The sequence below is a fragment of the Mchenga conophoros genome, linkage group LG12 (genome assembly GCF_057382185.1).
Source record: "Mchenga conophoros isolate Kocher_MC1m ecotype Shallow Benthic linkage group LG12, M_conophoros_male_GT1.1, whole genome shotgun sequence".
Lineage (NCBI taxonomy): Eukaryota > Metazoa > Chordata > Actinopteri > Cichliformes > Cichlidae > Mchenga > Mchenga conophoros.
In genome coordinates, this window is record NC_140537.1 from 25,345,001 (window position 1) to 25,370,287 (window position 25,287).

General features: G+C 39.5%; 1 protein-coding gene across 1 annotated transcript in view; it reads left to right on the plus strand.

The window, feature by feature from the left end:
* ipo11 (importin 11) overlaps positions 1-25,287 on the plus strand; it is a 128,335-nt gene that overhangs the window by 63,801 nt on the left and 39,247 nt on the right. The window contains exons 17-22 of the mRNA XM_085294762.1: positions 1,675-1,708; positions 1,905-1,945; positions 2,050-2,166; positions 4,169-4,282; positions 8,229-8,344; positions 9,380-9,456. Of these exons, the coding sequence (XP_085150888.1) occupies positions 1,675-1,708; positions 1,905-1,945; positions 2,050-2,166; positions 4,169-4,282; positions 8,229-8,344; positions 9,380-9,456 (499 nt within the window). The remainder of the gene's footprint in view (positions 1-1,674; positions 1,709-1,904; positions 1,946-2,049; positions 2,167-4,168; positions 4,283-8,228; positions 8,345-9,379; positions 9,457-25,287) is intronic.

Consider the following 25,287-nt stretch of genomic DNA (forward strand, 5'->3'; position numbering starts at 1 on the left):
ATCAGTTTATTTTCTGTGCTTCAGAAATATGAGCTGTTCATAGTGTTAGAAAAGTATAAACACCACAAGCTGGAGAAGTTATGCTGCTTATTTGAGTAAGTCAATTAATAATTGAGGAAAATGTGCCAGTGTGAGTGTGATCATACCACTGGTTTGGTGCCAGTAATTCCAAAACCTTGACTTGGCATGATGTGATGAGGCAGAATAAATGGAGACCAAAATCTTCAGTAAAAATGGCTCAGGATTTTATAGATAATTGTGATTTCTGAATTAAAAATTAAATGCAAACGCCTTTTCTTTTTACTATTGTCCTTTAAAAAAAACAGAACAATTTTACATTTTATTTGGATTTGGCAGTATTTTATACATGTAGAAATATGCATGAAAATAAGGAGGATAAATTATGATATGACTGACGTGGTGGAAGCAAAGAGTGTGTGTGTGTGTGTGTGTGTGTGTGTGTGTGTGTGTGTGTGTGTGTGTGTGTGTGTGTGTGTGTGTGTGTGTGTGTGTGTGTGAGAGTGAGAGTGAGAGAGAGTCATAAGAATGGAGAACACAAATCTTGTTCATTAAAATTTTGATTTCTGCAGTTTTCTGGCTTTACCCTAACAGAGTAACTCTAAAAATCAAAGAAGATTATTTAACTCTGCACTCGTGTTGTTTGAAAATGATTGTGTTATGTGCATAAATGATGATGGTAATGCTTGTGAAACTGTCAATATTTTTTAGTCAAGATAAGAAGTATTGAGAGAAAATCTGAGGGTCAAGATCAGATCAATGGGGTGCTCCATATTCATAAAGAACTTTTGTGTGTGTGTGTGTGTGTGTGTGTGTGTTGTACAACACAAACAGAAAGACAGAGGCCAATTGAGTTTTCCAGTCAGTGTATGAATATGAAATGATCTGTGATCCAGATTTGAAACCCCATTTGTATTATCGTGGAAGGGAAAATGCAATTTAAGCACCTTTTTGGGGAAATTTTCTATGCAGACCTTGCAAAAATGTTTGCAGGCTAAAAACGATAACATTCCAACCGTAACAAAATAGTCAAAATCACACATATTGATTTGTTGTATTAAAAGAATTTCTCAGATCTGGGTTAGCAAATCTGGCCAAAGGACCAATAAGTTCATGCCATGCTGATGTGTCCACAGTCCATCTGTCCATAATTCACAAGATTTTCTTTTCCTCCTACAGTAACAGATTTAAGCAAATTCTCACTGATCACCTAAGGGTTCTTCACCCAAATTGTGCTCATTTGTTAGTTTACAGGCAATAACCTGAGAGTTGTAACTGATCATTAGACGTATGACCTATGACTGTTCTGGGTTATCTTACCTGAATATACCCAAACAGGCATGTGAATTTAAAGCTTGAGACATGTTAGTAGACTGGCATTTAAGTTTTTTTGCTAACCTTTAACCTTCTGCCATCATACTCATTGCCAGATTATTCTGCTGTGATACAGAAAGCTGAGCAGCCACTTCGATGGCCTTTATTAGGCTAACATGGTACCTTGCAAACTAGCTTTGTTTATTTCTGAAAAGTTGTTTTACTTTAGGTTTATGGTTTCTATTTTTTCTCGCCCGATGTGAGTTTGTTTGTATCGGTTTAGATGGATAATGTGATGCTTAATTTTACCTGCTGAGCCATGTTTTTTCCCCCCTCTTATAGGTGCGGATTGAGACGGCTACAACTCTTAAACTCAATATCCTTTTGATAGGCCTATTTGAAAATAAGGGTAGTTAACTTCAGCAGCACATGAATTTATCATTCTTTTGAGTGTTATTGTAAACTGACTGCGACCTTGCAAAAGCAAATGTACAATGGTTGAGTGTATCTTGGTGAATTGCTTTAACATCTGTCTACCCTAAAGTTTGACTTCTTCTTTAACTCATGATCACCTGTCGATGACTTTGAGTTCCGGACAGAACAATTCCTTCCAGTGAGTACAAGTTTCTGAAATTCAAGTTTTAGAAAACACCAAAAAAGGTTTTTTTAGACATCAGTATTTATGTCTGACATTTTAAATTCTGTCTCCCTGTTTAGTATCTTGAGTCCATCTTTGGGCTGCTCTTCCAGTTGTTGCAGCAGGTAACAGAGTGCGACACTAAAATGCAGGTGCTCCATGTCATCTCCTGCGTCATCGAGAGAGTAGGCATCCAGGTAAGATGTTTGATATCAGATAGAAGTTTTCCTTAAGTAATATGCATCTTTATATTACTGCACGATGACATTTACAGTATGAAAAGTTGAGGCAAACTCCAAAGTGTCTTTGAAGGAGCCCTTGTGTTTGACATCTGAAAAGATATATTCTGGCAGTGCTCTTTGAAGTGTAACTCCACAAATTGTACTTATTGACTTGGACTCTGCAGGGGACATGTGAAGCTGTTAAAAAACATCAAATCACAGATACAAATCACCAGTCACCTTGTACTATACCCACACCACCAAGGTAAAACGGCCATCTGTCTTAAAAGATAAAGCCCAAATCTTGATTCTTTGTAAATCACAAAGCCTCAAGCAGCGCTTGTTCTGATGTCTGCTCTCATTTACAATGAAGATACAGTCTCTCCTCTGCCACTGCAATGCTTTTGTAACCATATGGATTAGATTTTTTGAGCATCCATTAAGTTGTTTTAATCCATTTAACTGCCAGCCCTGGAAAAAAATGCCTTTCCTTTTGACCCCCCTACGTTCTATTCAGATCCATTTTAAGTGCCATCCCTTAAATAATTCCTTGACTTAAATCTGTCACAAAAATGGCTTTTATCCTAGCAAACTGTCAATCTGGTTAAGACTTCCCCCAGTCACTGGTCTTGGCTAAACTTCTAATGTCACTGGAAATCCCATTAATATTCTAACCGTTCTCATGAGGGATTTTGAACCCGCAAAGAGTGGCAGCAGTTGAGGAACTAGGCAATGAAACCACGACTATGGGTTGAGTTGAAATGAACATGATAACAGATATGAGATTTAGCTACTTTTTATGCTGTCAGTCTCACAAATGTCATCCTAGGGTGGTTTTGTGGGTCTTTTTTTCTCGCTTTTTATCTTTCTCCTCAAGGCTCCACAGCATTTTCTTTCTTTCTTTTACTGTTCTCTCTGCTCCTAGGTGGCTCCTCATAAAGGTGTAATCGAGCAAAAAATCCCAGTGTGGGGTCTTCAGCTCGGCCACATAGCCACTATAGGGAATAGAAAGGGCTAGCACAAGTCAGTACAAGAAAAGGCAGAATAGTTTCTGTAGTTGTTAATTCAGTGCCATACTCAAATGTCCTGGAGTTGGCTGGCTGCAAAGTAACTGCACCTAAATTGCACAGTGTGCCATCACATTTTGTAATTTCACACAGGAATGACAGTGATGGCATCCAATTAGTCTCTAACTACCCAGATATTTACATGATTTAAACAAAAGATTTGATGTAATCTAAGAACGGAAATGGATATGATACCATTTTGGTATTAGAACAGTGTTTTGTGAAGGATGATTGAAGACAGAAGTTTTTTCATGAACTGTGCATGTGTCATATCCTCTATAGTTTGGTAAAATGTAATGCCTTAGCTGCTGTGGAGCTACAGACACTGACAACATGTGTCAACAAAATTTGCTTCCATAAGAGGTTTTGCAGATTATGAAGTTGGCACATTTAATTTTCGCATTGCTGACAAACAGACTTAAAAGAAAAAAAATATTATGAATTTTCACCTACCTGTCTAGTATTTTATGTACCCAGCTTTTCCTCTGAAATGTGTTTTGAAGTGACTGATTTGGGCTTCTAGGGAGGCCAGGGAGGATAAGAGGAAAGGGATCTCAATTTCTCACTTAAACACCCCCCCCCCCCAAAACTTTCTTATTGGATGGCTGTTTGTTTTTCTTATGCCAAGTTTGTATACAATATTAAGAAAATTTTGAGAGAAAATATGCCCGAGTAGTCTCAAAGTTTGTTTGGGCATGCAGTAAATATGCATAACACTTTGCTGAGACAGCAGCGAATCAGAATTCACCATTGTCGCTTTTTCTGCTCCCAAATGAGACTTTTAATTTCTGCAAATCCACGGGAGTCTGATGTGAATTGAACATGAGTTGCAACTGTTGTGAAACCTGCAACTTAAGTTGCAGAGCATTTTCTTTGCTTCTTATTTGCCATCTAATGTGATTCTTTTTCAGATACGGCCCTATGTAGGCTGTCTAGTTCAATACCTGCCTCTGCTCTGGAAGCAATCTGAAGAACACAACATGCTTCGGTGTGCCATACTAACTACACTTATCCAACTGGTACAGGTATGGTGCATCTCAAATTTACAATTTATTATTTTTGCATTAGTCGGTCCAGTTTTTGCAAATCGAGTATTCACACACTATTCAATTCAAATAAATTGAGTGAATTGACTGATTAGTATGAGGAGTCAAAATGTTAAACAACAAGTTGATCTGTCGTATCAACTTTACAGTGATTAAGTTTATAAGTGTGATTCACAGTTTTCTTAAAAAAACAACAACAGCACACACAAAAATCCAAAACATCAGGATTGACTAAATTTCAGTTTAGTCGTGGATTTCACAATCCCCAGAGCTTTAATCCTTGTTGTAGGTACACATTCTCAAGATCCTTTCAAAACACTCTTGGCAAAAATCTCAATATTAATATTCAGTGGTCTGTTGTTTAATTTCCCAAAGGACCCCAGGGTCACAGCTGGTGCCTCTTTCAAATAATTAATTACATTTCAACTATGAGCAGAGTCAAAGTCAGAAGATATCCACCTGATTTTGATTATTATTAGAATTAAAGATATCAGGAGATAATAGGAGTTGTGGGTTGTGAGAATTAAGCTGCAGATTGCAAATATCTGCAACTTAATTTGGAGATATCAGTAATGAGAAACCCCATAAACTTAAATAGTGAGAAGAACATTTGTCCCAAGAAGAATGCTGTTATGGACTGAAGGTGCTTATCTCAGACTTGAATAAGATTTGGACCCCTGTGTGGCTGCATTAGCTCATGGTGGGAAATGAAATGCCTGGTGATACAAACATGTTTCCTCTGGGAGAGTAACAAGAGTACACATCTGGCAAACGAAATGAAAATCTGCAGCTGAAGGGCCTTAGATTATCTAACTGTGTTGCCACATGCTAATTTCTTTTTTTTTTCATTTAATACATGCAGAAAAATGTTAATGTTTAAAAGTTAAAATGTAAGGTACAGCAGAGTATCTTGTGTTATTAACCCTTTTGTACCTGGACCTGTCCTAATGTACCCAGTCCTGTACCTGCAAAGAAGTGTGTATGGATTGTTTGGCTTAGGACCAGCTGGAACTGGCACAACCAACTCATGCCAGTCAGTGATCCAACAGCATAATAGCCGGCGTATTGGCTTACTTGCTTTTAAACTTCAGTTTTGCCTGTAGGAGGGTTTTTTTTGTTGTTGTTTGTTTGATGGAGAGAGAAGGGTTGCACCATCTGGGGATTGAGAAATGCTGTCTTCGTTTTACACCCACATAAATGTAAGAGATGGCATATTTAGACCAAATTAATGTCATGCTATCAGTAAAACAGTGCTGACAGATCTGGAATGCTACTTTGGATCCTGTCGTCCTTCACACAGATTATTCCCCTGCTACACGCACAGAGTCATTTTTCAGCACTTCTGAAGACTTTTAAGATGTATTCTAACCATAACCAGTACTTGCCTAATCTTAACAGTTACTTTAAGCTTGCGATAATCCTAACTTTACCACAACCTCATGCTAAGTCAGGCTCTTCGTATTTGATCTTTTTTATGGGGAGTTGCTTTTTAACTGCATAAAAGGAGCTGACACCCCCAAAGTGGGACTGTGCCCAAGCACTTAGCATCATCAACAGCATCTTTCCCTTATCCTCTTCCAAATGATCTTGTGTTCTCTATAAATACACAGAGTGGATGTGTAAAGCTTAAAGTGATAGAGTGCTTTAAAAGGCCATGGTGTCAGATAGTGGTTAAGTTTTCATCAAGAGGAGTTTGTGTGTATGTGTGAAGAAAGATGGAAGTGAGGTATCAAGGGTGAGAAATGCTTCAGAGGGCATAATCCATAATTTAGAACAATCGTGTTTGTTGGCACTATAATTGGTAACTTTGAGTGCTTGACTTGTGTGTTTGTGTGTATTCTGATTTATGTAAGTATTTATTTTTTTGCTGTGTGTGCGTGTTTGTGTACTTGTCTAACTCTGCTGACAGTTTTGCTTAAAGGAAGGTTGTCTTTTGCCTTTTATGAAACAAACTTTGAACTGAATTTGGATGACTTTTTTCTTGTCAGTTCAATAACCGTGTTATTGTTTGAAGTCACTCAGACAGTGTATTCACATATATACTTACATATGCTTACATATACACACGCACACAGAGATAAGGGCTATTGACGTTAATGTGATAATAACATGTTGATGCAGACAATGCTGGACAGTTTTCAACTGAGGCGCCTGAACAATCTAAAACAAGGGACAAACTTTCAACAGCCATAGCTACATGGGTGGCTATGTCTTGCAGGCAGTTATATTGTGAGTTATATTGCTTAAGTCTACTTTTGGCATATTTTTTTGAGCATGCAGTACCCTTGAGATTTTTCTGGAGAATATTCTGAGCAGTATTACATAAATATACATGTGACTAAAGCAGGTCTGTTTGTCCACCTCCGTGCTGATATTGAAACGTGAAAAAAATATTGTTAAGGTGCATTTAGAAAAGATAAAGAAATCTGTGATTAATTTATGATTAGTCTCGAGCTAACTGTAGGGAATCACGCAATTAATTGCGATTAAATATTTAAACTGACAGCAGAGGGAGAAGGCTATAGTGATAGATGTATCACTCCCAAGTGCTAGCCAACATCAGGAAGAAAGAAGATGAGAACCTTGTGATTTACCAAGGGCTGAGAGAGGAGCTAGAGAAGATGTGGAAGGAGAATGTAATAGTGGTCCTGTGATAATCGGAGCACTCAGGGCAGTGATCCCCAAACTGGACAAATGGCTCCAGCAGATCCCAAGAGCCACATCTGAGATTCGTCCAGAAGAACACAGCTTAGAAAAGACAAAGATAATTCGCAGGACCCTGAAGCTCCCAGGCCTCTGGTAGACGGCCCAAGTTTGAAAGATAAAGACTGCAGGGGTTTGCTTATTGAAACGATGCCAGCTTTAGATGGTTCAACTAAATATTGACATGTGTGACTTTTTTGGCCAGGAAAGTGTACAGGGAATCTGCTTTTTTATTTTTTTATTTTTTAATAATTTGAAAATGCAAACTCTGTTTCTCTGTGATATGTTGAGTGAAGCATTCAGTTTAGCTATTTCAATTATACTATGTGTTGCCAAATTGATATAGTCTATAGCCTGGTTGAAACATTAATCAAATGGTTGGTCATACTCTGGATATGTTGCTGTTGCATTTGACCCAAACACATCTGGAAAAAGGGATGCAGAATCTTTACTAGATGACCAGATTTTCCTCCAGAAACAATAACAACACTAACAATCATGTAGAGCTGAATGTGTGTTGAGCTGTGTCCTTTCTTACAGTCAAATCCAGCATTATAGCTGCGGTAATGTACCTTGAAATATGAGTTTGGTTTTAAAGTCTTCATCTTTGCTTCCAGTAGCACTGTTTTATGCCCCCTATTAGTTAAAAGCAGTGCGATACTATTGAGGTCAAAATGACACACTACTCGGTTGCTCATTCCCCTTTTCTGTGTTACAGTATGGCCACATACAGATGTCCAGTGCATTAGTAACAAAGGGCTTGTGAAGTACACTTTGCCAAGAAAAAAATCTCCCAAGGGGAAGTTGCGTCATTTCTTACTCTTGTGTCATCTTAAACGTCATTAAAATCTAAACGACCAAGAAACGACCTCTGACTTAGTTCCAGGACATGCTTTTTTCCCAGAAATCGAACTTAATAGGTCCATAGTGTTTTAAAGGGATATAAAGTGAGGATTTTAAAAAATAAATCCATAAACAACTCTTGCACCCTAAGGCAAGTATTTTGCAGCCAAAGAAACATTCTGTGCTTACAAAGAGCTTCCTCCCTGTTAACCTGATTCACTGAGGTATGGTCTTTCACTAGTTGCTGGGGAAGGGTGTGTCAGGTTTTGGATAAGCCGATGTGTCTCTATTCCACACCGTTCTGCTAAAGTTATCTGCAAGGAAAACCCATTAAACTGAAGCACACAAACTGACTTCCTGTATCTTTGTGTTCTCACAGGGCCTCGGGGCAGAAAGCAAGAACCTGTACCCTTTTCTTCTTCCTGTCATCCAGTTGAGCACTGATGTTTCGCAGCCGCCACATGTGTATTTGCTGGAGGATGGGCTGGAGCTTTGGTATAGAGACATATGCAGTACACTAACATTTATGACTTGTACACACTCCCATCAGGACACTAGATACTTTGGATATAGCTGTCTTTGTCACTCTATTTCACCGGAGTCCTTTTCTCATGTTAAACATCAGCCTCATTTACTGACTCTCAGTTTTCTTTTTCAAAGGCATCTATTCTTGAGTTAAATGCAGGTGTTGTTAATTCATGCAGCTCAACCACAATCTTAACTTTATCTTAATATTTGGGAATGTACCATTTTAATGAAGGTGCCTGCTACAATACACTATGTTCACTTTTGAAAATGCATTACCTCCAAAAGGTTCAGTTCAGCAGAAGAGAATTTGTCAGGGTTACCCTATATTGCTCTTTTATCATCCATTTGCTTTTTAACGTCCTACTTAATCTCTCTTTTCCTGTCTGCCGCGCTGGAGAGCTTCACTGTTCAGCATTCAGCATGCCGTGTCTGTCTTGCAGTAGAAACCCTCAGTCTTATATCTATTTTCCTATCTTTTAGTCTACTTGATAAACAGTGGTGCCCTATATATTTGTTTGATTGGTTTACAGTCGAAATTGGGTTGTTTTGTTGTTATTGTTTGCTTCTAAGGTTATGTTGTGCTTATAATATCCTGATGATGTGTCAATAACACATTTAGTAAGCTACAAATGTGAATGAACTGTGTATTCAAACATTTTCTTTTTAGATCCCTAATATTAGTTCTTTTTATATAGACTACAACTTCCATTTTCTTAGTGGACTTCATTTATAGCCAAAATTTAGCCATTCGATGTTGCTTTTATGATATTTTGTCTTTTTCTTTGTACACAACCTTCATAATTCCTCGTTTTTCCTCCGTTTTAAATCCCCGTGACCTTCTTTCTCTTCCTGTAATATTTGTCGTGTTGCTGTTTCTCATCCCATGTTCTTTTGCCATCTCTAATCTAATGAACATCTCTTTTGTTACTTCTTGTTTTTTTTCTCTTTCTCTCTCATCTCATTACTTTGCCCTTGTTTGCCTCTCATCATGTCATCATGCAGGTTGGTGACTTTGGAGAACAGTCCAGCCATCACTCCAGAGCTGCTCAGAATTTTCCAGAACATGTCAGCTTTGCTAGGTGAGCTCACATGATGTTTCTTTGTTTGCTGGTTTGCCTGGCCTGGTTTATGACCACACACAAACTCCCCAAAATAACTTAATGGCATTTTATATGCAGATCACAGTATTGTTTAGAAAGGAAGCTGTCACAATAATATGAAGAATAATGTGACTATAATGCATTTTAGAGTGGGTTTCCTGTATAATGGTTATATTTATTTGTATATGTGTTGTTATGAAGAGAGAGACAAAAAACATTTCACTCCAGAAATGGTCATAACAGTGATGTAAAATTGCTGTACAACCCCCCCCAAAACAAGCCAGTGTTGTCAGATCAAATAGTTGAGAATCACAGAGAATGGGGAAGGTTGATGCAATCCATGACCGTGGACTTAATTTTCATAGTTTGATTACCTCAGGCTATTGTAGCTTGTAAAGATCAGAGTTGCGGCTTTGCAGTTGCCTCAAGGCATCAGAGTCACTACTCTTGGTCTGTAGGCAGCTGCGAGGGGTGGCAGACTGAATAGAACTGGCTGGATGATTTATCACGGGCCCACAGCACTGTGACACACCTCACATGTTCTACTCTGTAGTGGTGTATGTGTGTGGCCTTGCGTGCGATGAGGAATAGTATTGATTTAGTGCTTCTGCACATAACGAGTGATATGACCACTAGTGTAGCTTGATTGGCTTGGTGGAGCATTTGATCACTTACAGTGTGGCTGGGGAATCATGAGACAAGAGCAAAGGACTCGGGTTGACAGTTATGGATTGATGTATTAGAGGATGAGGGAATTAGAGAGGATGAGGAAAGGGGAAAGCTTGATAAAAGTTGGCATGGAGGTGGTGAATGAAAAGGAATTATTTAAAAGTGATTGCTGGAAAATTCATAAAGAGAAAGTCACATAAAAGAAAGTTTGTGCATTGGAGGAGCGTGGACATGGATGAAAGATAAGAGACGGCCTTATCTAGTGCTGAACAGAAACAGGAAACCAAGGAGATGAAAACGGCAGGAAAAGGGATGCTTTTTTTTTTTTTTCTTTTTCAAGGCATCACTGCTAGTTATGTTAAATTTTAGACCAATTACAGAGAGGTGGCAGGAAGGTGACAAAAACAACTACTGTTGCCAAGAAACCAAAAAAGAGAAGTGAAAAAGCATACCAAATCCTAGTGATAGAAAAACTGTTTTAAATTCAGATTAAAGTTTGTGGGTGATCACAATGAGTCCAATCATTCAGGAACATTTTCCTGAACATTTTTCAGCACAGAAGATGAACTAATAATGCAAATAACATTTATGCACTTGTAGAAGTCTTGACTGTGTGATTGAAAGACGTCAGCCCTGATTGCTTCCACTTGATTGACGAAGATCTGTCATATAATCAGCGCGTGCTGATCAGCTGCCATATTACTGGTTTAAGTGGGCTTAATGGGTGTATCGAAGGAGGGAAGACAGACTGTAATATCGATAAGAGGGTGTCAGATTAAAGAACAGCAAAAAATTGAAGGTTTAATGGTGGGAAATGAGAGACAGATACACACGGACAGATAAGGTTGTGTAGAAATGGAGATTGACAGATGGAAGTGGAAACACAAATTCCAGGAGAAAAATTAGCTCAGTCATAAAGGTATATGAGAAAATGCTGTGATGGTTGTTAGAGAATTGTGGATGAATATGATTGTCATTGTGCAAAATTATTAGATCTTTAGCAAGATGATTAGATCTTTAGGATGAAGGCTGACTTCTGTTTCCTACACAGACACACATACACATATCACTGATCACATCACATGCTCATAGACACATCAGGTGAGGAGCTTGCAGCTCCAAGATCCTGGTCCAATCAGCTCCCCTCGCAAGTTAAAATGGATTGAGCTCTGTCTTGCTTTGTTCACGGGAATAAGTCTCTAAACCAGCGCGGCCTGCGAAGCGCAGCCCTAACAATGGTATTCCACATTAGATGAAAGGTTTACTTTCACAATTCCATTCAGCACCATTTATCTCCCTAATATGCAGTTTAACTCATAAGGGCTCAAATGTGGGCTACAGCAATTAGTTTCAAATTAGGAAATTAATAGTCTATTTAGATAACAAATTGGTTATTAAAGTGATTTTGCAAGAAGAAATGCCATATTATATCATCTGTCCATCCTCCCAGTGATCCAACAGCAGCCTCATCTGTTAAAACGCTGAAAACAAATAATAATTCTTTCTCATCAGAGGCTGCAATAGAGAAACAATCTCTCTCCCTTAAGAATAGATCTTAATAGATTAAGAATAGATCCTGCTTTGCCAACATCCATCTTGGTCAATATAATGTGACTCATTTTGTGACCCAAATATGCTTATAATTATTCCCATTTTCTGTGTTTACTTCGGAGACCTTGCTCACCTTTCTGTCAATATTTGGTTCAGTGATGATGAGTGCCACTTTACTCTGGCCATGCCAGACACATATTAATGCAAGGAAAAGGAAAAAAAAGCTTTCACATTTCTGCAGGTACAAGGAAACTGGAGTCCATTAGTATTAAAATAAATAAATAAATGAGGGGAAAATGCATTGTGTTTTTTTGTTTTTTTTTTTTTTGTTTTTTTTTTTGCTTTTTAAATACAAGTCATGTTTGTATATTCATAAAAAAGATCTGGGCTAAATCTTTGGAGTTTTCTATACGTATGTCTAATATCAAAAGGTGTTGGTAAGTTTCTAATCAATCATCTTTTCATGTTAAACTGCTTCTGTATCTAAAATAGATGTAGATTAGGTATTGATTTTGCACATATTAGCTGTTTTACCGTTTTGTCATATTAGGACTGATAATTCTTAACACAAGGGCTGTTTAATAGCTCTTATTAAGCTTTCAGCCACATCTCATTGACAACTTCTTTCTTCTTGCATCTGCTATGAGATAAAGGATCCAGTTTTTAGTCTTTCAGTCATGTCACGATTAAGCAATCTGAACTTGTCTTCTCTCTGTTGCTGTCTTTAAAGTCAAGAGTGATCAGTGGGCCTCAGTTAGTCAGGCCCCTGTTATCTTAGCTGTTATCAAATTTTCAAAAACTCTTAACAAGCGCGCTGGTTTTAAGTACTTTGCCATCAGTAGATGTTTTCACTATTGTAGCATTTGTGCATGTGTGCCGCTATTTTAGGCTATGTTTGCTGCTACGTTAATGAGTAGAATAACCGAGATGAAAAGACTTTAAAATTACTGCCACTTGTCAGCCTTAAGTACTTTCTCTACAGCTTGTTGGTGTCTCTGTCTTATGTTCTTGTGAAAATCAGTTTCTCCCAAGGTTATGTTTGCATGTTTAAAGCTCATTATTTGCATTCAATGTGCTTGTGAGTGCAAGTGTCAGATAGAAATTTCAAAGCTGCTATGTTCAAAGATGATAGCTCAGAGGTATGATCACAGGTTTGAACAAATCAGGAAACACTTTGAAAAGCTGTGATTTAACGCTGGGAAGAACAAGAAGTTAAATAGAGAAACATTTTTCCTTTAAAACATGCATTTATTTCCACATACCAATGACAAATCTTATACAAGAACTAAAGTTGCCTGTGTTTTGTAATCTATCTCTTTCATCAGTCTTCAGCTAGTCATCATCTTTGGCTAGTTTTCACTAGAACATCTGGTGGTTCATTTATTTTGCCCATGGAGAGCAATGGAGGGATGTGGGCCATTGAGATAGTCTGGCTCACTAGGATGTTGGAGCTTGCCAGGTATGTGGCCTGGCCTGCCTGATAAAGAGCCCTGCTCCATCATTGCTGAACTGGAGGAGAAAATTCCCTAATTAGAATGTCAAGAGCCTTGCTTTGGCTAAATTGTTAGACTAGCACTACGCTCTGTATCACTGCCACCACACTCTGAACTAGGACACGTTTCAACTGTGTGTGGTGCTCTGACTTGTGATGATGGAGCACAAGCACAGAAGTTTCTCTCTTCTCTCTTACTGGCGTTACACTGACTAATGTCAGCAAGAAATAGAGATAAGTAGCCATTTTAATGTACTTTACTTTGTCCCTTCAGTGTTGAGAAACTCAGCAGTTCAAAGTTTTGGTCGAAAGGTTCGTAGTTTTGGTCGGAAACAAACACATTAGTGTTGTATTAATTAAAAATAAAAATAAAATTAAAAATAGCCGCACAGCAAGAAGGTCCTGAGTTCAATTCCACCATCAGGCCGGGGTCTTTCTGTGTGGAGTTTGCATGTTCTCCCCGTGTTTGCGTGGGTTCCCTCCAGGTACTCCGGCTTCCTCCCACCGTCCAAAGACATGCAGCTTGTGGGGATAGGTTAATTGGAAAATCCAAATTGTCACTAGGTGTGAATGTGAGTATGAATGGTTGTCTGTCCTTGTGTGTTAGCCCTGTGACAGACTGGCGACCTGTCCAGGGTGTACCCCGCCTCTCGCCCTACGACAGCTGGGATAGGCTCCAGCGCCCCCCGCGACGCTGAAAAGGAAAAGCGGTAGCGAATGGATGGATTAAAAATAGATATAAAACAGAAAATCACAAAATGTAGAGATCTTTAAAAACCAGTGATTGCTTATTTTCTCATAACAAGAGATATATGGAAGTCATGTGTAGCTCTTGTAGCCATATATGCTAATTTTCATAATCTTTTTGTTATTTTAGCCTGTGTCTTCAAATAGCTTTATTTTGGTCCAAATGGTCATCCAAAATTGTACAATGAGGCGTTGCAGTGTTTGCTTTTTGCCATCAATCGTTCCTGTGTAGGTTGTCTCTAGGTGCTCCGATTTTATCCCACAGTCCAAAAACATGCATGTATTTAGTGATTCTAAACTGGCCGTAGGTCTTAGTGTGAGCATGAATGTTTCTGTCTCTCTGTGTTAGCCCTGTGATAGACTTGGTGTACCCTGTGTCCCTGTTTGTGACAGCCTGGATAGGCTCCAGCTCCCTTGCAAACCTAAATTGGATAAGCAGTAAAGAAAATAGATGGTTGCATTGAATTCAATTCAATTTTATTTATATAGCGCCAAATCACAACAAAAGTCGCCTCAAGGTGCTTCATAGATACAGAGAAAAACCCAACAATCATATGACCCCCTATGAGCAAGCACTTTGGCGACAGTGGGAAGGAAAAACTCCCTTTTAACAGGAAGAAACCTCCGGCAGAACCAGGCTCAGGGAGGGGCGGCCATCTGCTGCGACCGGTTGGGGTGAGAGAAGGAAGACAGGATAAAAGACATGCTGTGGAAGAGAGACAGAGGTTAATAACAGATATGATTCAATGCAGAGAGGTCTGTTAATACATAGTGAGTGCATTGAATTCTAAGATGATGAATGTACAGTTAGATCAGTGGTTCCCAAACTTTGTTTTTGCTAGGCCCCCCTTTGTTTTACAAGAAAAATGTTCGCCGCCGCCCCCCCCGCGCGCGTGCACACACACAAACACATCCTCCAACCACACACACCCATATTTTGCTCCATTGCGGTTTATTTCACACCTCAAACATTTAGTAAACAATTAAGCAAATACAAGTAATCTGCAATAAATTACAGGTAGTAGGAAAATAAACTACTAATGTCTACTATTAGTCCACACCTGCACGGGTATTTTTGAAAACGCAGCTGTTTCGTCCACACGTAAACGGCATTTCGAATCACCGAAAATGGAGATTTTTGAAAACTCCTTTTTTGCATTTACGTGTGGACGAGGAATACAGAGTTCGTCACACAACGTCAAAGGTATGTCCCTTTTTTCACGTCATGCTGTGCGCCACATTATTGTTTACATGAGATGAATTGCAGAATGGCAGATAGAGACAAAATGCTATTAATCTGACTAACTGCAGGCTTTACACGCTTGCATATAAGATAAGATAACCTTTATTAGTCCCACACGTGGGAAATTTGTTTTGTCACAGCAGGAAGTGGACAGTGCAAAAGTTATGAGGCAAAAATTAGAATACAATAAGAATAAATACAGTACACAACTGTACAGAATAGAATAAAATAAAATACTATATACAGTAGAATAAAATAAAATAAATATACAATAAGATAAAAATAGAATACAAATACTATATACAACTGAGTAAAAATACAACGATGACAGAAAGGATTATTGCACTTAGTATTATTGCATATGTATGGATGTGTGTGCTTGATCAGTTAAAGTCTTTATTATGGAGTCTGACAGCAGTGGGGAGGAAAGACCTGCGAAATCTCTCCGTCCCACACCGTGGGTGCCGCAGTCTCCCACTGAAGGAGCTGCTCAGTGCTGTCACAGTCTGCTGCATGGGGTGGGAGATGTTGTCCATCAGGGATGACAGCTTAGCCGCCGTTCTCCTGTCACTCACCACCTCCACTGGGTCCAGAGGGCATCCTAGAACAGAGCTGGCCCTTCGGATCACCCTGTTCAGTCTCTTCCTGTCCCCAGCAGAGATGCTGCCGCCCCAGCAGACCACGCCATAAAAGATAGCAGAAGCCACAACAGAGTCATAGAATTTCTTCAGGAGTGGGCCCGCCACTCCAAACGACCCGAGTCTCCGCAGCAGGTACAGCCTGCTCTGCCCTTTCCTGTAGAGGGCGTCTGAGTTATGAGTCCAGTCCAGTCTATTGTTCAGATGAACACCAAGGTACCTGTAGCTGTCCACAGCCTCAATGGCCATACCTTGGATGTTCAGTGGTTGCAGTGGAGAATGCTTGTGCCTGCGGAAGTCTACCACCAGTTCCTTGGTTTTACTGGCGTTGATATACACACACAGTCAAAGGAGCTTGCAAAGAAAAGCGTCTGGACTTCTTTAAGTTACTTGAAGACGTTTCACCTCTCATCCGAGAAGCTTCTTCAGTTCTAAGGTCAAATGGTGGAGAGTCCCAGATATAAACCTAGTGGGAGTAACCCCCCACAGAGGGACAAAAGGACCCCTGATGATCCTCTAATCGCCTGAGCCAAGGTGTGAAACTGGGTGTGGGTCCCAATCAGCCAGAGTTTCGGGTGAGTTCATTGTGAAACCTGGCCCTGCCTTATCATGGGAATTCCTGGGATCAGATGACCCAGGATGTGAGTGGGCGTTAAGGCGTCTGGGAAGGGATCTCAAAAACTGGATTATTTCCCTTTCATACTCCCGCACCAGTTGAAGGGTGTTCCTCCCAAAATTTAAGGCAATATGTCTGTGAAGGTTCTCAGTCATCCAGGTCATCGTAGTCAAAGGAGCTTGCAAAGAAAAGCGTCTGGACTTCTTTAAGTTACTTGAAGACGTTTCACCTCTCATCCGAGAAGCTTCTTCAAGTAACTTAAAGAAGTCCAGACGCTTTTCTTTGCAAGCTCCTTTGACTACGATGACCTGGATGACTGAGAACCTTCACAGACATATACAAACACAGTTACTGTCCCTCTATTTACAAAGGCAGAGGCATCACGGTGTGATTATTTTACTGTAGTTGTTTTTTTCCTGTGTAATAATATTCAACATTGCTATCAATACATTTTTCAAAAAATGCCTCTCTGTGCAAAATGGGTTTAAAAACATAAACAACTGTGGGATACTGTTTGTCTGTGGTTTGAACCGGGGGAACAAATTGTGGCAGCATCAGCCTGATATTATTTGTATCCCACTGTAACTTTACTGTATAAAGAGCTAACATCTCCAAAATGTCACCAGTAGTTAGTCATCACAAGTGTTTGTGAACTAAAAATCAAGAATGTGGGATACTGTTTGTCCGTGATTTGAAGAGCCCAGTGCGTGCTCCCAACGAAGGGAAAACCAATTCTGCAGGGGAGCCCAAAGGGCAGATATGCTTCACCATATTTTCTAGTCTTTGGCTTAGAATGAAGTTGGTTTGGAAACATATTCAGCGATGCTTCATGTCTTGCCTTGTGTTTTTGTGGGCGCCCTGTGCTAGCAGTGTCCAAGCGTTTTGTCCCCCCCCACCCCCACCCCCCCCACACACACAGATTTTGGGAAGGTCTGAGTTATATAAAGCAAAAAATCTGCAAATACTCAGCTTTAGGATACTACTACCAGCATATATTTAAAACATTGCCAGATGAGTGACTGGTAATCAAACTAGTAGTGTCAGTATAATATTAGCCTGCCTCCTGGTTGATAAATTGAAACAGAACTGCTTCATGACCTTGCTGAAGTAATAACATACTGCTGCACACAGTCAAGTCAGAGACGCTGACAGATGAAAGATCTGTTTGCACTTGATAAGTGTTAGCTCACCGTTGTGGGCATTTTGTGTTTGTACAAGGTGATGGCCAGCAGTAAGCATAAAAAGGGGTAATGGCACCAACCAGTTCCCCACATTTGCCTTCTATCATTCTGAAAATTGTGATGAAAAAAAGTTAATTTGGCCTTAAAATGAAAAAGACATGTTATATTAAAGACCCAGCTAGGTCTCTGTTAAAACCTAGCTGGTAATGGCTTAAAAGTTCCTTTCTTGGCTGTTAGGCACTAACTATTAGTGTAGTTATTCTGTTTGGATACCAATATACAGTTATTGTTATCGACTACACTCATATTTTGATTATATTAATATGGTAATTAATTTTTCTCAAGTATGTTGGTTTGCACTGTTGTCCACAGCAAGGTCCTGGGTTTGAATCCACCATCTGGCTGGGGCCTTTATTTGTGGAGTTTCATTATCTCCATGTCTGCGTGGGTTCTCTCTGTGTACCCCCACTTCATTCCACAGTCCAAAGATGTGCACTAAGTGGTGTTAGGTTAATTATTGGTTCTAAATTACGTATGAATGTGGCACGATCCGATATCCTCGTGTCGGTGTTGTTCCCACATCATCATAATACATTTTGTTCCAGGTTCAACATTGCAAGTGACCAATCACATTGTTGTGACATCATACTTTTGCGACTTTGGAAAAAACACCTTAAAAAAAGAATCTAATTAACGTGCAAGAAACCGCCTCTGTCCGCCGATCCAGCAATTTGAATTCTTTTCATTTCAGGATACTATTCTTTAATAAACGGTAAGCATTATACATATTGTCCTTGCAACACTGGAATGTCATAAATGAATGAATGGCTTGGCTTGCAAAAGTATGATGTCACAACAATGTGATTGGTCACTTGCAATGTTGAACCTGGAACAACATTTATTATGATGTGGGAACAACACCGACACGAGGATATCAGATCATCCATGAATGTGAGTGTGAACTGTTGTCTGTTTCTCTGTGTTAGCCTTGTGACTGTCGGGCAGCATATCCATGGTGAACCCTACCCCTCTCTGTACAGTAGCTCGAGTAGTTTCCAACCCCGCCCCCCAACCAGCCTGAATCGGATAAGCGGAAAAGAACAGATAGATGGACACAGTAAACAAAGATGAAAGTGAATTTCACTGGTATCATTTTTTTTTCCAACATATTCTATAGATATATCATTGTCTGTGGGTTTTGTTTGTTTGTTTTTGTTTTTTGTTGGGGTTTTTTTTGGGGGGGGGGGGCACAATTATCCAGTGTCATCATAGCTGTTGTGCAAAAATATTGGCCAGGCACAGCCACAGACGAATAAAGCAATCCTGCTAAGGGCTTATGAAAGTACTCTGAGGGAATTGCTAACATTTCTCATAATGTAGACTCACAGTTAGCTGCCCTGTTAATGTTTCCTGGATCAATCTGAACAACCCCATTAGACGACAAGCTCTTTATTACAGGTTTCCTAACTGTAAGTAATGGCTTTGATTATAGCTATCACATACGTTGGAAATATTTCGCCTTATTTGATGCATTAATAGAGGAAACGGTAACATCTTATCATCTTTTCTTCCATTTTGATGTCATACTCCACAAGGGCTCTTCTTACAGTCGAATAACTTCAGATATACTATCCATGTTTAACCTGGAGTTCCTCATGCATTAACCAGTGTGAGATGTTTGAGACTTTTTTTTTGCTGGCTATAGAGCTTGGAGAGCGCTTCTCATACGTTCACCTTGGAATATTTCGGAGCATTAACAAGGTCTAGTATTTATTAACACTTTGAAATAACAGACATATCATGACTTGTCACTTTTCTGTGAAGTTTTATGCATTTGAAGGCTGTTAAACCCCCCGAGCCTAGGGCTTTACTGATCTCCAACTTTTTGTAGCTGGCTGACTAGAATAAGCCCAACAAACATTATCTGTTCTTGTTGTGCTTCATTGCAGATTTTGGCACAGCTTTTTTGCTATCTGTTCACTTTCCTTACTTTGCAAACATTTTCACCCTAATCACAGATTATAAACTGAAAATTGTGGAATAGTGGAATTGTGGAATATGACCACGTTTTAGAAGTACCCAGGAACCATTAGTGGTACTTCAGGGACTGTTATCGCAGTCAGATGTGAGTCTCATTTCCCAGCTAATGTTGATAACTGAAGCGGATTTTGCAGCATATGCCCAGGGCTATGAAGGATGTACTCACTAAAGCTTAATCAGTGCTTTAGCATCTGTTTTTGTGACTATTTGATTATAACGGTGTGTGCGTGGAGGGGGTGATTGTGTCCTCCCTTCCCACATCTTTGTTAAAATTTAATTGCTTTTATAGTGTTTGGCAAAACAGCCTATTCTGATTTAGACTAATTTGTATTCCTTAGGCTTTTCTAATATTTTGTCCATGGGCATTTCTATGCATGGAAGGAGAAAATATTAAAATAATTTCTCTATAATTCAATTGCATCCAAATCTTACTAATTAATAAAAAAAGTTTCCTTGTGCCCAGCTGTGTGTTCTGCACTTTTGGTGAGCGCTTTGCTGGAAACCTGAGGAAGTGCATTGTCCTCTTCAAAAACATTTGAAAGAGTATTTTTTACCCCTTAGCTGTAAAAGGCTGATGGGATAGTGGCGTCATCGTATCGAACAGGCGGCCTTCATCATGGACACCTAAGTTTGTGAATGTGATAACTCGAGAACGAAGTAACGTAGGAGTTTGAAACTAATAGTATAGGTGTATCTCCTATGTCCCAGACTAGTTCTGATCTCACTGACCTTGACCATGACTCAGAGGTAGGGATGGGTATGTTTCAATTCCTTGGAATTGTTTGCCATTTTTGCAAACGATTCCCTTATCGATTCCAGTCGCCCCGAATGATGTCACCACTTTGCGGAGCGTCATTTACCTGGCAGGAAACACAGCGCCTTAGCGGCTCAAACGCTCAAAAGTTTGATTATATTTTACGAGAACGGATGACAACAGGGCAACTTGCAATATTTGAAAAGTAGATATTTCATTTAAGGGAGGAAACACTACGAATACGCAAAAGCATTTGCTCACAAAACACACGATGACCTTAAATGAATGTCGTGTTTTTAATTCCGCTCCGGACTCGTGAATCTCAGCAGCGGCGGTAACGTTTGCACGTCTTCTCCCGTTAATGCGGCAGGTAAATAATCAACTAACAGTGCATATTATGTTAGCACGATCTGCCTTATTACAAAACCTGCCATTACTGTGCGCTGCATTTAGGTGACCATGATGAGAGAGACAAACAGAGTCTGGCTGGCTCAGATGCTGCCAGTTCTTGCTGCAGTCTACCGTTAGTGTCTCCTTTCAGGTCAGGATAGACGAATGTCACCCAGCAGTGACTAAGTTTGTGGTAAAGGCTTGCACCCATTTGCCACAGCAGATGCCCCCGATTATCGGTAACTGAATGTGTTTAATTGTAGGCAGGGACTGGATATTCTTGTGTAATTGCTACTGAATAATTTATGTTATACTTTGTTATTGCTACAGAAGAATATTTATTTTATTATTTTACATTTACATTTTTTTTTTTTCCTGGGGACCCTGTGACACCCCATTGAAGAGCCGTAGGCTGTGGATCTCTTAAGATCTCACTGTTGGGTTTGTAAGGCCATGTTACTCCTAAATTTCTATCTTCTTCAAAGAGAAGATATAAAACAAAGTTCTAAGCTAATTGAACTTAGTGTTCTCCTTTTTAAAAAAAAAATCGATAAGAGAGTCGATAAAGAATCGAATCGTTAAACAGAATCGAAAATAGAATCTGAATCGTGAAAATCTTATCAATACCCATCCCTACTCAGAGGTCAACTTTTCTGAAAATCTTTGGAACAGGATAAGTCCAGAAGGAAATCACCTAGGATTTTCAAATTCATACCATAGGTCTACCTGCTAGAAGGCTGAGGGTTACCACTGGTTACTATCAACTGCAGACATTTTTTTGTTGTTCATTTGGAACCTGAGTGTTTATTTCCAGACCATCATAATTGTGCTTTCAGGATTGCACTTTTCATATCTCACTGTAGGACCAGTCACAACATAGAACCCAGGAGAGAACAACAAAGGTAGAGAATAGCATTTATCGGGCTGTTGTGTTGATGTAAAAAGAAGCCGATATGTTGAAGCTGACACACTAAATCCTCCATCCTTTTGTTCCTGCCGTATTTGTGTCACACCGAAATTGTCTGGGGATGCTGTGTGGAGATGGAAGTGAATTTACTTCCAATAACCAGAAAGATGCAGTGTTATTTTTGTCAGGCTGTTTGTATTCATACATGGGCACTGGGGGTGGCCTGAGTTCATTTGCAATCGTGAGGGATGTGAATGATGAAAGTCTTATCAAGTCCAGGCCTTGGTACTCTGGGCTGCCCAGAATAAGAATGACATTCTTTGTTTATTTTTTCTTTTAATATTAATTTGTGTGTTTTCCTCTTATGTTGATAGCTACACAAAACTCTTCTTCAAAGGGTATTACCAGAATATGTACACATCTTATCAGCTTGACATGGCAGGAGTGCTTGTGGTGGTTTCATTATGGAGGGACAGGGACTGGAGAGATGTCACAAGCATTTATCTACCTCTTATTTTGCCTTTGGCATTAAAGACAATGCAGCATGTGTAACTGTGCTTGCAGGTAAGATTAAGTATTTTTGAGTGTACTCATATGGTGTCACTGAAGTTTGATAATGGGGGTGACAGTATTTTCACAGGCATAGAAAAAAGAACAGTCTACTCTTTGTTTATATTAGAACTAGACTGTTTAGAAGAAATAGTTTTTCATCAATTGATTTTATTTTCCCTGGACTGCCTCAAAGACATTCTGGCAAACCATCAGGCGACTCAGGAGAGGAAAGCATTGCTCTACCTGCACTGTGTATAGTGCAGATGGAGCGCTGCTGACTTCAACTGAGGACATTGTCAGGTGGTGAAAAGAGTACTTCGAGGATCTCCTTAATCCTACTGACATGTCTTCCGTAGAAGAGTCTGGGGTAGAGGGGGGTGACTTGTCTATCTCCGGGAGTGAGGTCACTGAAGCAGTTTAACAGCTCCTTAGTGGCAGATCTCCTGGGTTGGATGAGGTTCGTGCCTGTACAATGTTGTGTGAAGATCAGGGCCGGTACCTCTAGATTGACAGACCGAGATGGTGGGTCCCATCTTCAAGAAAAGGTTCGGAGGGTGTGCTTCAAGTATAGGGGGATCACACTCCTCCGCCCCCCTGGGAAAGTCTATGCCAGGGTGGTGGAAAGGAGTCCATCCGTCAGTAGTACCTCTGATACAGGAGGAACAATGTGGTTTTCGTCCTGGTCGTGGAACACTGGACCATCTTTACCCACTCGAGGATCCTCGAGGGGGCAAGGGAATTTGCCCAACCAGTCTACATGTCTTTTGTGGACTTGGTGAAGGGATTCGTTGCATCCGTTGCTATAGGCCATTCAGTCCTTATAAAGCCTTTGCAAGAGCTTGGTCCCTATAGCCAGCAATAAAGCGGACTAGTTTTTGGTGGGTGTTGGACTCTGCCAGGGCTGCCCTTTGTCGCCGATTCTGTCCATAATTTTGATGGACAGAATTTCTAGGTGTAGCCAAGTGGCAGAAGGCTTCCATTTGGAATGCCAAATAATAGTCATTTCTTGTCAATCAATGCCTACAATGCACAACTCTGTTTTTTACCCTCTTGGGGAAGATTTGTGGTGAAACAACCTGGTTTTCCCCTCAAAGTTACTCTGTTTGGTGGATTGTAAAATAACAGACAAATGCTTAATGTAACATTCACGTCTCTTCTGAAAACTTGTTTTTCCTCTCAGAGCCCTTCATTTCAAGGTTACATATCAAACCAGATTAACCTTGTTGCCACATTTTTAGTACACCCCACTAGTTTCCCTGTCATATGAACTGAAATAGCTTTTAAACTGCGCCTGGGGTATTCACGCTAAGCTCACTCATAAAAGCCCCTTTCCATGTTTGTTCCAGTCTTGGCCTTTAGAGACCTGCTGGTAGAATCTCAGCTCAAAGCAGTTATATTAGATGCTGATCGGTTCTCACTGGAGGTTTGCTGTGAGAGCTCTGCCACCAGCCAGAGCCCACCAGTAGTTTAAATCAACCTATTTTTGGCAACTTGTAACTGTTTTCAGTTACGCAGTGTGAGTTGAGGCATATTTTGGAGAAACATGTATGAGATATTTAAGTACATACTATAGCCAACCTTAATTTTGTGTCTTGTTTCATGTATTGCATCAATTGTTTGAACATAGTTGCTTACTTAGTAGTTTTATTTTTGCAGTCACAACAAAATAAACTTGCTAAAGAGTTATGTTTAGTTTGGCATGTGCTCAGGCTATTCTATTTACCCTATATTTGTTTGTGTACAGAAACGTCTATGCAGTAATTGTCTTGTTGGCACAAATTATAATTTGCAGCTGGAGCAGGTATTGTGAAAGCGGAGGTATTGCTTTCTTTTGAATTTGATTCAGTAATGTTTAATAAAATCATTGGTGTCACTGACAGCACAGAGATGGATTAGCCACCCACATGTTTTCCTTTCCTTTCAGGTTACCTTGATGGGAATAAAATGATTTAGACACAACAAAAGAATTTCTGTCCAAGTTAAATCTATTTGAATACATTTATTTTTGAAATATTGATTTTGCTCGCTTTTAGGCTATGAAAATAATGGCTTCCATCAAATGAACTCTTTTGTGTCCTTTACTAAATAACTGCATAATGGAATTTGAAGGAGAGGAAAAGTTCCAGCATTTTCGGTCATTTGGTGAAGTATCTGGGAAACCAGCAACACAATATCTGTTTTTTACTGGGTTAGAGGTAACTATAGAGTTACTGCACATTTACTAAAATATATATTTTTAACTTAAAAAAGAATATGCATAAAAACTGTCACATGTCAAAATATGTAAATCCAGTCTCTAAGTAAGCTTGGACATTCACACCCATTTATCCATTCTCTGCGGACCTGCCATGCTCGCAATGTTCAATGAACTGACGTCTCCTTGCTCATTCACTATTAAGAAATCTGTCGCCTTGACTTTTCTTTTCTTTTTTTTATGACTTGGGCTGACCAAACGAATGCATTTCTTTCCTCTTAATGCTCTCCTCCAGTACCAATTCTACACAGAATGACATATTAAAATAGTTATTTTGACTATTTAGACATTCCTCTGTTTGCTCCTTCCTTATAATTTGCACTAACCTGTGTCTCCTTTGTGTTATATTCAATAATTGTCTACTCATTATCAATTCTCATTACATGTGTTTGGCATAGTATAGCCTTATACTGTTTTTGGCTGATGCAGTGACTAAATTGCTCCTGGAATACATAATGTATCTGAGAAGATAACAGATGGCAGAATATATTATCGTCATTACTTTATTATGTCTGACAGTTGGCTGGAGAAAACATGTTGCATGCATTAGCATAAATATCATCTTTACAAACAGGCACGCTCATAGTGGGCCCGCTATCATTGTTTATCACAGATTCTACTATAATCTTCTTGCAGACAAACTTTGACAAGTAAACACATCAGGTTTAGGTGTTTTGATGTAGTCAAAAGAAAGGTAGGATTTTGTTTAAAAGGACAAGGAATCACAGCCTCCTAAGCAACGCTATATTTAAGTATGTGTACTAGGAAATACTGCA